Source organism: Serinus canaria, chromosome 3 (assembly GCF_022539315.1).
Source record: "Serinus canaria isolate serCan28SL12 chromosome 3, serCan2020, whole genome shotgun sequence".
NCBI lineage: Eukaryota > Metazoa > Chordata > Aves > Passeriformes > Fringillidae > Serinus > Serinus canaria.
The window spans coordinates 17,459,824-17,475,025 of NC_066316.1; the positions used below are offsets into that span (position 1 = coordinate 17,459,824).

General features: G+C 39.9%; 1 protein-coding gene across 4 annotated transcripts in view; it reads right to left on the minus strand.

Annotated features, from left to right (window-relative positions):
• PCSK2 (proprotein convertase subtilisin/kexin type 2) overlaps positions 1–15,202 on the minus strand; it is a 134,090-nt gene that overhangs the window by 82,173 nt on the left and 36,715 nt on the right. For 3 of the 4 annotated variants that reach the window (XM_050971979.1, XM_050971978.1, XM_009097167.4), the window contains exon 2: positions 10,571–10,675. The exons of the other annotated variant lie outside the window; for it this stretch is intronic. In XM_050971979.1, the coding sequence (XP_050827936.1) occupies positions 10,571–10,675 (105 nt within the window). The remainder of the gene's footprint in view (positions 1–10,570; positions 10,676–15,202) is intronic. 4 annotated transcript variants of the gene reach the window in all.

Genomic DNA, 15,202 nt, shown 5'->3' on the forward strand with positions numbered 1-15,202 from the left:
TAGCCCTGACTTTGGTGGAACAGTGGGAAAGACGAAAGCAATCCAAAAGCTCTGCAGGGCAAGGCTGGATAAGCACCAGGGAAAGCAACAGCCAAACACAGATGATGGGCTCTGCTCTGAGTTTATCATATTTGCTGGATGACAAAGCCAAGTTAGATAGGAACAAATGTAATCAATCCCTCAGCCTCAGACTCCAAGACAAAACACAGGGCACCTCCTCACCCCAGTGGCTTATTTTGTTTCTCAGGTTCTTGATGCAGACACATTCAACGTATCTGTGCCTCCTCCAAAGAAAAGGAATAGGGGTGTGAAGAGCTGGCAAGGAAGAAGAGAAGCAGGTATTAATGCTAACTGTAGCACTGCAGTGTTACATAACCTAAAGCCTGACAGTAATCAGCTCAGTGACATTGCTGTGAGACCAGAAACATAATAATAATTAGATCTGGCAATTTTGGTTCTTCTGTGAAGACTTTATGTCTGCAAAGCTCATGGATCCCATACCATATATTCCTCTGTATGGAAGTATAACGCTCAGAATCAAGTAAGATAAAGACCATGAAAACAGTCAACTTACATTGATGACATACTAAATCTTTACCTATAATAAGGGTGTACTTCTTTTCAGCACTCAGAGAGCAGGAAGCTTGCAATGCAAAACACAAAGTTGTATTTTCACAGAAATGTGGTCATTCAGGTATCACTCCTTCTAAGCAAAACTGTAATATTTAACAGGGTCCATTTATAATGGTATGGAATTGATACTTTACAAATTAGGGAAAATATGTACCATAGAGATGTTTAATATTTCTTAGTCTTTCCATGGTGTTTTGTTCTACCCAGGCCTGTTCTCTCCCTCAGTATGGAAGCTCCCAAGGCCAAGAAGCACTTATTCAATTTCACCAACCCATGACATACATATTAGCATTGTAATTATTACTGGTTATTTTGAGCTTTTAGAGTCTGAAAAAGCAGCAGTCCAATGCATCATCAAATAACTACTACAGCAAACGACAACTAAAATAATTTAGAACTAAACCTTTCATTTATTTCCACTGTATCTCCAAATACTGCAATAAACTTTCAGTGACCTTTGTAGAGCCCCTTTTGGTATTCATGGAGTACATCATGCATACAAAGAGTAAAGTAGGTTAAATGGCCTGAGTGGATGCACAACATAATACATTTTTGTGTGATACAGTAGCACATACCATTAAAGAGATTCTTTTAACTTAAGTCTCTTAGGAAAAAGGGGGTGGGGTTTTCAAAGTCATAGCCCTGTGACACAAGTCCTGGTACACCATGCTTAAATACCCCAAAAACCTACACAAAAATATATTCCAGTCTTACGTTGTTATTGATTTAACTGCACACCGTCAGTTACACCACCTTTTATTTACTGCCAATGTTATATAGATTAAATGGTTCTGGTCATATAAGTGTACACACAAGAAACTCCATCAACTGTTTTAACATTTGATTTTAACATTGATTTTCTGACATCAATAAAGAATAGAAATAAACTTATAATTTTGCTCCATTCTAGACCTATCATCTCACAGTCTGGATACCATACATAACAGATATAATATTTTACTAATTTTATAATTTTCCCAAGTTGTATGTTAAACAATATATTTAAAATTTTTTAAAAGGCAGTTTTCCAGCCTCTGTATTTTCTATTAGGCTTAGAGATTTGCCAAAAAGAAAATAGAGCCCAAAATGTTTGGTTGCATTGTTCCTGAGGAACATTTCTTAGCATACAATTTACCTGTACAGGAGAAAAGGAAGCATAGCTGAATAAGACACACTTCCTAAACTGGAAGTGAAGCCAAACTTGAAGACAGAGTTGCACATGTCAGTCTGAATTCCATCACGGCTCTAATGTTGGTAACTTGGTCATTTTTGAACCCTCACATATTTGTCACTCATCAAGCACCAACAGTATACCTATGGATTCCAGGATCCAGTGAATGCTGAGATACTCACAACCTTCAGTGACTAACAGCCATAACATACAAACATTTAATTAATTAATTAAATGAGTCATAACAGCTCAGCATATCAATGCACTACATTTCTTTTTCAAAACCAAACCAAACTTGTCCTAACCAAAGCAAAATTCTGCATCACAGTGGGTTCCATGTTAATGCAAAGCCTCTGTCCATTCTTCTCTACATCGTACTAAAAAGACCCTAAATCATACAGCCTCGCCACTGACACTGCTTGTATTGTAATATTTAACAGACCTCTCTGAAGATCCTAGGCTGGAAATTGCACAGACAAATAACAAAAGCAAGGCCTGCTCTATGAAACAGAGACTCTGCATCAGGCAGGAAACAAGAGGGAAACAGGAAAAGGCAGAGGGAGACAGGAGAGCGACACTGCAGTCAGGAGAAAAGACATCAACAATAAAGCAGAAACTTAACTAATGCAAATTCAGCAAATTACAGGCAGCAGAACAGAGGCTGAATGTGTCCAGCTATCACAAAACGTTTTTGTAAAAGTACTTAACTTCCTCATTATTACAAGCAGTTTTGAAAAATAAAGCTCATTCTATTGCCTCACCGTAAGTATCCTGTTCAGCAATACAAAAATGATGCAATACATGACACGAAGCAGCTTCAAGGGGTCACTTAAACCTTCCAGAGCCACAGAGAGAAATTAGCCACATCCAGCTCAGCCGTGGTAACTGTCTAACCTTGTCTTAAATCCACCAACCATGCAGACTTCCCATATCCTGGTAGCACCAGGACTACAGTATATCGCTGCTTTGATTTTTAAAAAATTCTACATTAATCTGCACAGTGCTGCCTTTGCCCACCAGTCTATCACCCTACAGTACATTCATTTGTATTTTTTTCTAATAGAAACACTTCTAGCTTACCCTGTAATCCAAGTTATACAGTATTTTCATGAAAGACACTCTATATTTGAGTTTGATGTCATTTTGATAGTCTGTTATTTTATTGTGTGCAGATAATTGTGCTTTTTCATATAACATAGATACAGAAGATTTTCAACATTCTTTAATGTTGATGTTGATCAACTGGGTTCCTTTCTCCATCTTTCTAGTTACAAATAGAAATATAGATCAGTTAAGATTAGCTTTTACATTGTGCTGGACATAATTTTCTCCAGTTGTAAACTGCTTGAAATACTCAATGGTGTTGTGATATTTTACTTTAGAATTGTCTTGCACATCACAAATACAATACACATATGCAGTCCAAAGATGAGCCAGTGATGCCACACATCTTCTGAGGAATTTAAACTTAGAAACTGTGAAATTCTTCAGCACATGCTCAACACCCTCACACTGCAATGAAGAGGACTTCCCTATCATTCTAAGTGACACCTTAAGTATCTGAATAACATCATTTTTTATTTTCAGAGAGTCCTTTTTCTGAAGAGGATCATATGATCACATTTCATGATCATATAAGAATTGTGATATCTGAATTAAAGAGCAGCTAGGTGCTTTACAGCTGGACCCCCACTGGTCAACTACACAAAACAGAGCTGGACGGGGTTTTCCGTGAGCAGGTAAATCCAGCAACCCTCGCTGGGCAAGAAGAGAGTCTACAAAGGCCAGCGACAACAAAAATAGGACTCTGTCAGATTCAGTTTTCAACAGGCAATCACAGGGAATTCAGCAATCACTGTCTGCAGTTACAACAACCATGCTATGTACATAGTACAGTCACAAATCAAACTTGATGCCTCACTGAATTTCCAATACATTTCTTTTGACATTATCACAAAAGCAATTTAATGACCTAAAGACTAGCTTATCCTCTGCATTCTGGAGGCAGAGGAGTACCTCCTTACTTATATAAGCATTGCAAGAAGGGCAGAGCAGTAGGAAAACCTTTTTCCTCACTTAACAGACACTTAAATCTCCTCTTTGTAGCCTGATGATTTCTTGTTTGGAATTACACAGTTCATACACCATATGCAGCATATTTCCTGCAATTATTTATCTGTTCCCTGCTGCCTGTATGACCCTTTCTCTTTCCATGTCTGAAGTGAGGTTGAATTCTACCTTCCCAGAAACTGACTCTGTGTCTGAATTGTTTTGTTGTTGTTTTTTTTTTTAAACACTGTGCTGCCATCTCTGCTGCTTCTTTCTTCTTGTGTTCTCAAATAATAAAACCATATATTTCAATAACCACTCACCAACATCTGCAAAGGGGCCAATTATCATAAAAGAAAAATGCCCATTTAAGCTTTAAATTTTCTCAGCGATAAGACACACCCAAGATCAATTACCAGATGACATACAGATTACTCAAGTTCCCCCAAAAAATTTGTCTTTTTTTTTTTTTTTTTTACAATGCTGGTGAGCTGGCTTCATTATGAATTAGAAACACAGAATTTTCAAAAACAGCCCAGATCTATGTGGGAAAGCAATATAAATACAGTGCAAGATGATATCAACCTGAAAAACAGTAACAATAGCTGGTAACAGTACTAGAAGAGGGCCCCCTCTGTGAACAGGTACAAACTCTTGAAAACACTTCCTCAAACACACTGGATAAAGCATAAGACAACTTACATCAGAAATGAAAACCCAGGGATTCATTCATGGAAGTCACTTCCTGTTTTCTGCACAACATGCTTCAATTCATCAGGATGGCTGAGACAAAGCTTTCTCCAGTACTTGTGTGCAATGCAGCTTCAATGAATAGTGTGTAAGTTTGAGGGTAGTTTGGGGGTTTTTTGAGCATTGGAAAGAAGCCATTTCCTCCCATGAGTTTTCCTTGGCTGTTTAATATTTAATACAAATACTTAAACAGAGCTTTTACATTACCTAATGTTCCATTTCATATCAAAAGATAACACTGATGCAGGTGTACTGCTGCCCTGAAGTCTCAAAAAATTATGGTAGCTCCAAATTTCTCCTGAACATAATCCTACCAGAATGCCAGCACCATGACAACATATATCACAGCAAAATGCTAAATAGATTTTACTGGGAAGTCTGTCAACCTCTACCATCTGCAGCATGTATTTACATAAAAGAGGCAAAAACATGAAGGGATTTTTGTCCTGCTCTTCTGCCATCTCTCTGTCATAACACATACAAACCTCCTTGCATGGTAGAGAACTGGATGATGAACCTGAAGCCTCCATCTAAGATTTGAGAGGGGATGGCAAGTCTTGGGCATTACAATAATTTATATCACGTTTAGCTCCACTGAAGTCAAAAGTCTTGTATGAATCTGAGATCACTGCTGTGATGAACTGCACAAACAGTGCAGTTTTTTCCCTTCAGCCACAGTGTCAACAGCAGGATTACAACAAGGAACTGGTCAAGTGATGGCCCTTTCTTCTCCTGCTGCCCTTTTGCTTTCAGGAGCAAACCAGCTTTCTTCTCAGACAGAAGAAGCATCTTGGGATACCTTCCAAGCTTTTTTTTTTTTTTTTTACACCAGGAAATCAAACTCAGGAATCTGAGAAATCAAGATGTGGGGCATGGAGCAGGAAGAAAAATGCCAAGAATTGACATTTAAAAAAAACTAATTGTTAATTGCTCTTACTGCTTTGCTCCAGGGACAGAATGTTATTTGCCTTCAGTAAAAGACAGCTGGAGAAACAAGTTTCACCTCCACAGCAAATAAAAAGGTCTGAACACGGGAAAGCGCCAATGGCTCCTAGTCCTTGTATCCCCAGAACACTGCATTCCACACTGGCTGGAGAACTACAGAGAACTGAGGAAAACTGGGTTTTCCTGATCTTATCAGGAAGATTTTAATTTCTGCAAAGGGCAAGATTTGTGCTGACACCTAAGAGAGCAAGACAAAAGGCTCCACCTTTAGCCCAGCTAAAACCTGTCACTAATGTCCTGGAAAAGGTCCTGACAATTGACTTACATTGTGCTGCCACTGCTAAGGGCTGCTGTGCTGCTTCTTCCCAAGCTGCCATCCATTCCTCTTTCTCCCTGTTAAACAGGAGCCATGAATGAATAGTATTTCATAGTATTTCTCCAGTGCTGCTCTGGCAGCACTGGAGAACCCCTGCCTGGGAGTGGGACAGAGGGCACTTCTGCATTCACAGGTTGCAAGGGACCAATCACAAATAAACTGTGAGATCGATCCTGCGGCATTTGGGGTCCAATCTGGCTAGCTCTGGATTCCTGGCCCCTCTCAATCTCACAAGGACAAAGTAAAAGATGGGAGGCGCTTTTTCTCCTCGGGACTCGGGATGACCCTCACACGATTCCCTCGGGACGACCCTCACACGATTCACTGCGGAACTCCTCTAGAGCGTCAGGGAGAGGTAAACAGAAGTCCACTGTGTGATGGCAGGAGATTTTAAACCCAGGCGAAGAGGGGTGGAGGAGCCACAGACAAAGGGATACAAGTGATAGGAGGGGCAAGGGGAGGAGTAACCTGGGGAGAGACCACCACCATAGGGGTTTTGGGGGAAAACGGAAGAAATCATGTGATACAAATGTACTATTCAGTGCAAAATACCAAACCCAGGGCAAGTCAGTCTCATTAAGAGGGCACATAAAGGATCAACAACAATAAGCTAGTCACATTAAGGAGGCATGTTAAGGATCTTAGGTGAGGAAGAGAATGAAAGATTTTGATTTATTCAATTAAAAGCTTAAACCCACTGCATTTACAACCCCTTTCTTCTCCTTGTCCCATGAGACAAGCAGTTTGGGAGTACTGCTAACCATGGGCACCTGGTTAACTACTCCTGGAAGAAGCTCTGCATCCACCCTCCTCAGATTCCTGGATCAGCACAGCCAAGTCTCCCTTTCTAATCCCTTTCTGAAATGTAACAAGTTGCATCACTGGGATGTTTCTTTCCAAAGAAATCATCATTTAAGTGCCAAACTCCCTCTCAGTGGAAGATTTTCATTTAACCTTTCCTCCCTCCATACATCCGTATTTACTCTCCCAATAGCAATACATCCACTAGCACAGAAATATCAATAATGGGACTCAGCTGTTCTCTGTCTATTACAGCTTCTTTCCTGAGCACAATTAATCTTGGCAGCTGTCTGACAAAAGAGACTGTGTGGGAGGAAAATGTTTTTATCTAAAACTTGGAAAAACCAAAATAATCTTTGAGAGAAAAAAACCAAAGGGTTTCAACCCTTTTCCTTCAGTGGAAGACTATTTACTAACAGCAAATAATCGCCAACAGCAAAAAATAAGGAAGTATTGATCAAAAAGTTAACAAAATTATCATAAATTTTTTCTTTCCTTTTATTTATGTGACCACTTTTTAAAATGTTTACATAATAACACAGCTGAGACCACAGCTGTATTTCTAATACAGGAGACCAAAAAATAAGTCAGCTTTGAAAATAACAATGAAACTGTACTGGGTTTGAATGGCCAGGTTTTGGTAGCAGTGGGGCTGCAGGGGTGGCTTCTGTGAGAAGCTGCTAGAAGCTTCCACCACGTCTGGCAGAGACAAGCCCTGGCAGCTCCAAAGACAGACTTGCCACTGGCAAGGCTGGGACAATCAGAAATTGTGGTTATACATTTAGGAAGAAAGAAAAAAAGTTATTGTGCAGTTGTAATTGCCAGAAAAGAGTGGGGTGAGAACATATGGGAGGAACAACTCTGCAAACACCAAGGTCAGTGGAGAAGGCAGGGCAGGAGGTGCTCCAGGCACCTGTGCTGGGATTCCTCTGCAGCCTGTGGTTCAGACCATGGTGAGGCAGCTGTGCCCTGCAGCCCATGGAGATCCATGGTGATGCAGAGATCCACCTGCAGCCCGTGGAGGAGGTGTGGGTGCCTGAGAAGAGGCTGTGACCCTGTGGGAGGCCCATGGAGAGAGGAGCCCATGCTAGAGCAGCCTGTCCTTGAGGGACTGCACCCCATGCAAGAGTGACCCCACTCTGCAGTGGTTTGAGGAGGACTGCTGCCCATGGGATGGACTCACACTGCAGCAGTTTTCAGCAGCTGCTCATGAGATGGACTCAGGCTGGAAGTTTGTGGAGAACTGTCTCCTGTGGGAAGGCCCCCACAGTGGCATGGAGAAACAACTCCTCCCTGAGCAACCAAAGAAACCACAGGGGGTGAACTGATCATAACCCCATTCCCTGTCTCCTTGCACTGCTGGAGTAGGAGGTAGAGCTGGGAAGGAGGGAGGGGTGGGGGGAAGGCGTTCTTAAGGGTTCATAATCCTGCTCTGATTTGGTTAGTGTAATAAATTCAATTCATATCTCTACCTACGGCCTGTACTGCCCATGATGTCATCTTCTGTGTTGAATATTCTGATTCTCACTACCAATCTAGTACAACACACAAATCTTATATCATTTACATACAGCCTATAAGAATCACTACATTAATTACCCTACTGTGCTACATTTTAAACCCTAAAAACTACTCTTCAGACCCCTTCTGCCAAGCTGGCAGAGTCTGCTCAGACCCTTAGACCTGCCTGCTTGCAGAGGGTCTTGTATCATCAAAAGGAAATTACCTTCAGCCAGCCACACCATTGTTTTCTTGTTGTTCAGTAACTAAGAAATCTCAAAGCTTGCTTTCATTTCTATCTCACTTATAGTTTCTATATTTTTAAAAACTTTTCCCAAGCAATCATATTTGTAAAGCTTTCCTGTTTCATCTTCCCCAACACTAGTCAACAGGACAGGCTAGATTAGAAAATGTCATTTTACACATGGAGATGAAACATTGCTTCATCGCCCTTCCATTTTCCAGTGCAAACCTTGAAGTCAGAATTCACCCAGACTCATCCTTTTCCTCATATGGCAGATATTCTCAGTTATTTAAACACGGCTTTATTCCCTGAAAACAAAGGAGGCATCCACTGATATGCAGTAGCACAGTGAGGTGGAGATTATCAGGAGAAATGAGATTTCACTGCATGTGACAGAAGCCAACTGCAAGTATATAAACTCCAAGTATCAGACGACTACAAAAGGGACCATCTCTGAACAAGAAGGTAGACTCACTTAAGCTGCTCCTAATAGCAGTGCAGACACTTAGTCTAGAGGTATCAATGCAAGAGCCAGTCTGGAATTAGTACAGGAGTGCTCAGACATGTAATATTAGGCTGCAGTGAGAATTGGTGGTTTCCTACAAATATCACAGGCATTTGTAAAATTTTCAGAAACTTACAGAAATATTTATTTCCAAAGAGCATATGGAATGACTCTGCACAAAGACTGTACCCAGCCACTACTTTTCAATGTTCTGACTTAATTGTGTGCTTTTTCTCTTAAATTTTCTCATGCATTTTCTCATAAGTGACTTTACAAGACTGGGTGGTTCCGAGACAGGAAACACCTCAGGACATTTGCTTTAGTATCCACTAATTGTGGATTTTCCACAGTGATTTACTTTCTGATCTCTGCTCAGTAAAGAAAACAACAGAAGCCTGTGAATTTCTGCTCAAAGCAGGTTGGACACATCTCTGCCTCGTAACCCCTCACATGTATCTGGTTTCTCTTCAGAGAAGGGGACCAGGAAGAGCTACCATAGAGCACCCAACTATCAGCATCTTGGGACAGAGCAATGGAGCAGGCAGCACCTAGAACCGATGTGGTTTCCTCACATGGCTCTCAACTACAGAAGTGACCAGCCATGAGCATTCTAGTTGGACTTGGGCCTGGAATCATTTGAAATTTCTGCAAAAGCAGGAAAGTTAAGCTGGGAATTCATCAGATCTTGCTTGCTCTGGTGTCACAATGACAAGTATGATCTTATTTTACCTATTTTCCTCTTCTTCTCAAGTGTTTCATTGTCACAGGTGTTCCAATAACACAAATCTGGCAATCGCATTCTGTCTGGAATAAAATTGTTTCCCACTCTTCACAGTGCAGTGAATCAACATCTTAATGAAGGATTAAAAAATAATCTATTTGCTGTCATGATATCATTCCTTAGGCTGACCTACTTTCTTTGGGCAGTAAATATACTTCTTGTGCTATCTGGTCCAACTTCAGCCCAGTATCAAATTGGTGTAAAAACTCTGCATATAAGGAAAAAAAAAATTGTCAGTGCCAGTTCATAGCTTTCCACCTTTTTCTCCTGTCTGAGAGCTTTATGCTTCTGAAAACTGAGCACACCATTCATAAACTGCAAAAAAGACCCTCTGAAAGAACTACTCAAGTCTGACACTCTCCTATTAACTAGTGTTTATACCACTCCCTGAAAAGCAAGAAATCTATGGTGGTTGCTTAGAAAGTGCCACCATTCACACCACAAGGTATTCAGAGTTGAATAACCCATGGGTAGCAGGACTTATGGAGGGGACAACCAGGAGATGTACCTCAGAGGGCTTCTCCCCACATTACAGAGTGCACAGAGATGTCCTGGAGACTATGGCATCTATACTGAGTCTTACCGGAGAGAGGACACATCTCAGAGAATGTATGACTACTTCTAAAAGTGAAATAAAAATAAAAGCTGAGGCTATTTGGGAAGTGTATGCATACAGAAGCCACCAAGCTTGAAACAAGCATTGGGGGAAAAACCCCATGATCATAGCCACAGATTTGATCATCACCCTGATCGCATAAAAAATAGTCCATGTCACAAAGAAAATCTGACAGTGCACATAATGATGAAACACTTACCCTGGAGTCCTTTTCCAGACGAAGCTTGTGTTGAAGGCTGCGTCTTCTCCTGGCTTTAGCAAGACCATTGTGATAAAAAAAGTATCCAGATTCTAAAAAAGGGAGCTGAGGAAGAAGAGAGGAAAAAAAAAATAATGGAGCTATTGGCTGTTAATAATGATGACAAGAAAACTTTTACCTGCAAAGTGATTCAGGAATCTACAACAAGACTTGTGAAGAGTTATACCAAAGAGCCCAAATCACATTTGAGAATGCCACTTTTAAGTTATTTTTGAGAAGTGCACCCGGCAGCACATTAAAGTTGTTTGCTACAGGTTTACGGTGCATAACTTCATTTGGATGCACTTGGTACTCTTTCCACCTTACATTTAAGGTCAACAGTGCCTATGTTTCTGACAGGCACCCCAAATTACAAGAGGAAGCATTGCGTATTTCCTCTAAAAGCCAAAATAAAACAACAAAATTAATTGCAAAATATTTTAAACTCCAGAGAGCATCTCTCACCAAGAGAGCCTTACATAAATGCTTTTCTGAGCTGTTGTAACATACTCAAATTGACACCATAAGATGGAAGGCAGAAAGCAAAGAGATTTCCACTTTCAGAAAAACACGATACTTGGCGTTTCTTCTGAGCACCCTGAAATGGAACATACAAAGCATATTAGGAAAACAGACAGCTCAGTGTTCAGGTGGGAACAGTGTTCTGCACCTCCAATGTCCAAGACATATAAGGAGCAAGCAAACACCTCTGGAGGGCTTCCCATTATTAAATGCATTTCTCTCCTCAGGACTGGTAGAGAGCAACTGGAAGGCTCACAGACATTTAGCTTTTAGAAGGCTAAAAGACATAGTGTTAGGAGAACATCATCCCACTTCCAGCACTTAATTAGGAAGCTCCACTTGAATCTCAAATGATCAGTTCTTTCCCCATTTGAACTTTTCAGGTACATTCCAGTTGAACATTTAAATCTAAGCAACTAACCGCACATTTTTAAACTAAGCTAGTCCTAGTAAAAAAAATGGTTAGGAAGTTACACATTAATGCTATGAATACTTCAACTTCAAAGGTTTGACTACCCTGCCTATAAAATACCTTTTTAAAAGAGATATTCTAGAACAGCTATGACAGCCTGTTCCTTCCCTTTTTATCATCTGTACTTCATGATAACATAAACATCTTAGCAGGAGTTCAAAGTTCTTTACTGAAATACCAAGGCTGATGTCTAGATAGAAAAAATGTTGAGAAAACCTGGGCTGAATACAGGTGGCAGCATCATGCTGCCATAAAACAGATTCGGTTCCGCTATACACATACATACAGTGCATAAATATAAATTACCTTCTACGAAATTACCTCCTGTTTCAGTAAACCTATCACTGTATCTGGTACACTTCCACAAACATAATTTACTATACATGGAAAGCAGTGTGGAAATAGAAGATTGTGAATTCTGAAAGTCTAAAATCTGGTAATTCCAAAAATAAGTAGGCAAATTTGGATTTTCTTTTTCTTCAAAGTACTTCTTTATGTTAATTGAAACATTTACTATCAATGAAATGAAAGTATTTCATTTTCATGTTAGAATTCCATTCTGTATGATATATAAGCATGAAGTAACTTAAAAAAAACACCAAAGCATTCTGTTCTGATCAAAAGACCTCTTTTAAAGTGTTTATAAAAGGTTAAGGAGATTTCATCAAAATCATTATGGTTCCCTGGAGCTGATCTGCATGGCTGACTGGAAAGCTTTTCTGGGTGAATAATCAGAGTATTTAGCTTCAGCTCCACACACCTTTGAAAAATACAACAGCAGAGGTAGAAGGAGAAAGAAGACTATGAAAGCTCACAGTAAAGGCCACCAAAGTCTCCTGCACTTTGTATATATCCTCAGAGTCAGAGCTATGAAAGTTCAAATTCTGTCTGGGTTTAGGTAACTGTTTTAAAAAGCAGATTTACATTTAAGCTTGTATCTGACATCTTTACCAACTGGGTGATCAGGTATTTACATAATCCAGAGTTTGGTAATAGATCTGGCTCTCCAGAAAAAGGCCCTTCCCCCACACTTAATACATTACTCTATGCCTCAAAAACATGCAGGGGGAAAAAATCGAAATAGGCAGATTACAAGTTACAGTTTGAATTCCATCCTGCTATCCATTACCTTCCTTTGCTGTCTGTGGCCCAATTAGCCTTCTAATTCTCTCCATGACATCAGGCTACTTTTCTTCCTCTTATTTTAGTATCAACCATTAAAATCAAATCCAGTCAAATATTGATCTTGATGTTCTTCATTTAAGGATAGGCTAAGCAATTTTTAAGATATCTGGAAATAGATAATCCAGATATTTGCTGTTTATTTTCCATATAAGGTTAGTTTCTAATACCTCTTAGCATGAAGCAACATTGCATCTAGTAACCTTTTAAAGCTGGTGTATTCAAGTTTGACCATAAGCAATTACAATTAGTACAACAATTACCAGATTTATGGACAAAGTCGTAAGATTGACTAAATTATTCCATTCTTTCCACAGTTATCCCAGTAATCTTTGAGGAACTTGGATATTTTATGGTTCACATGGTTTTTCACATCAGATCAATGAAACCCAGAGGGAGACACCTAGGAAGGCAGCTCAGTAAGACAATACCTGAAAGACTGTGATCCAGCACTGTGGATTGTGAATAATTAATAGCAGAAACCAAGCAATTTTCAGGAAGAATCTAAACCCTGCAGTAAATCCTTGAAATCAATGAACTTAGATTTGGGAGAAATCAGACGCCGGGAAAAGGGCCTAAAATATCAAGCTTTGAAGAGGATTTTGCACTGAGATCTGTGAATACAAGAAATGACTGAAACTTCCAATTCTGAGAGACTCCTGCTACCAGGCCAGTAACTTATTGGTCCTAACGAAATGGAGGACACAGGCAGCTCACAGGAGGATTGACATTTCCACTATCAGCTACTCCAGAAAGTGTCTTTTGATTTGGAGCTACAGCAAAAGAGCAAGTAGTGAAATGAACAGTGCAAATAATGAAGTGAAATGAAAGCAGATCTCCTGTACATAAAGACTTAGAAGTGTCATCAACAGTATCTGCTCTGTAATGTTGTAGCTGTAAAGCTGGAATTGTTATGGAGTAAAATTACTATTCTGGCAGCAGGAGGCTCAGCATGTACTATGGAACAATAATGCACTCAGCCTGGTGGCTCGGGTTCTTCTTGTAAGACAAAAGAAAAGCTTCCTGCCCTCAAAAAAATTAGCAACTAAGTAAGATAAAGTGCTTTCCAGTAATTAGTTAACATTCAAATGAGGAAAATTATTTAGAAATAGGCCTAGTTATTGCCTTGATGTATAAATATTGTCCATTACAAGGCACAACTGACAGAATCTCAGGAATTACAAGCACTTCATTACTTGCAATATTTGTATAACACTACTGATGGAAAATACATATAAGCAAAACCAGAATCACAAACACAAAACAGCAAATAGAGCAATACATTTCATATCCACCTGTGTCCTTCTTTTCTTCATATTTGCAGCCTCCTTGTGGTTATTAATAACACTTTCTGAAGCAAAAATGAAATGTTTTTAACCCTCTTCCCGAAGGATGTGGACCAGAAAATAACTTTTAAAAATTCAGTGATCAACTAAATGCAGCAAAGAAAAACTCTTTCAGTGGAAGAGGCTTAACTGAAAGCAAAATAGACTTGATGATCTTAGGATCTTTTCCAACCTTAACAACCCATGGTTCTATGAAAATTGCTAAGATGCATCATTTGGTACAGAAAGAAGCAGGAAAAGTTCCAAATTATCCACAGTTTTAGCACCAATACGTCTGAGGTATCTTAGCTGTTCTCAGGCTACTGCTGAACCACAGAGATTGAGGTGTAATTACTGAAATGAAAATGAGTAAGTTAAATTCATGGTTCTCAACCTTTTTGCACTCTCCTCCTTACAGCCTTTCCCCAGAAAGAAAAGGGAGTGACTGTGTCCTGCCCTAGTTGCCACTGCTAGGAAGACGTGCTGTAAACATGCAGCCACAATTCTCCCCTGCCAGGCCCAAGCATTGCTCCTGAGAGATGCCATTCCCTGGTACTAAAAGGGAAAAAAAGACAGTCCACTGCTGAGCCCTCAACTGCTCTGAGAAGGAAAAATCAGGTATAAAGTAGCCTGTTCCTCAGAGACACTTAGGGTGATCTGGGATGGGGCAGCATGCAGAGACAGTTTCCCAGAGATGATGGTTCCCATCCCATCTTGTCTACTTGATAAAATCAAACTGCTCTTCTTTCTTGGTCTTGCCTTGACCAATATGCACAATGACACTAGTTGCAGTTTTGCCTGTCACAAAGCAAAGAAAATCAGTATCAGCTGCAAAGCAGTGCAGAAGTTTAAAGAAAAGCCACAGAAAGACTAAAATCAGATACTATTCCTTATTCTAAACTGCAGCAAGTGAGACCACCTTGGGCAGAGCTAACACAGAAAACAAGCATCAGCATCTCCTGACCAGAAAAGCCCATCTAGCAAAGGTATTCTAAAGCAGCAATAAATTCTTAAGAAAATTCCCAAGTCAAATTAAGCTGCCAGTGGCATCAATACTTTATCTGGCTCTCAGGGAGAGGTCCAGCATTCACA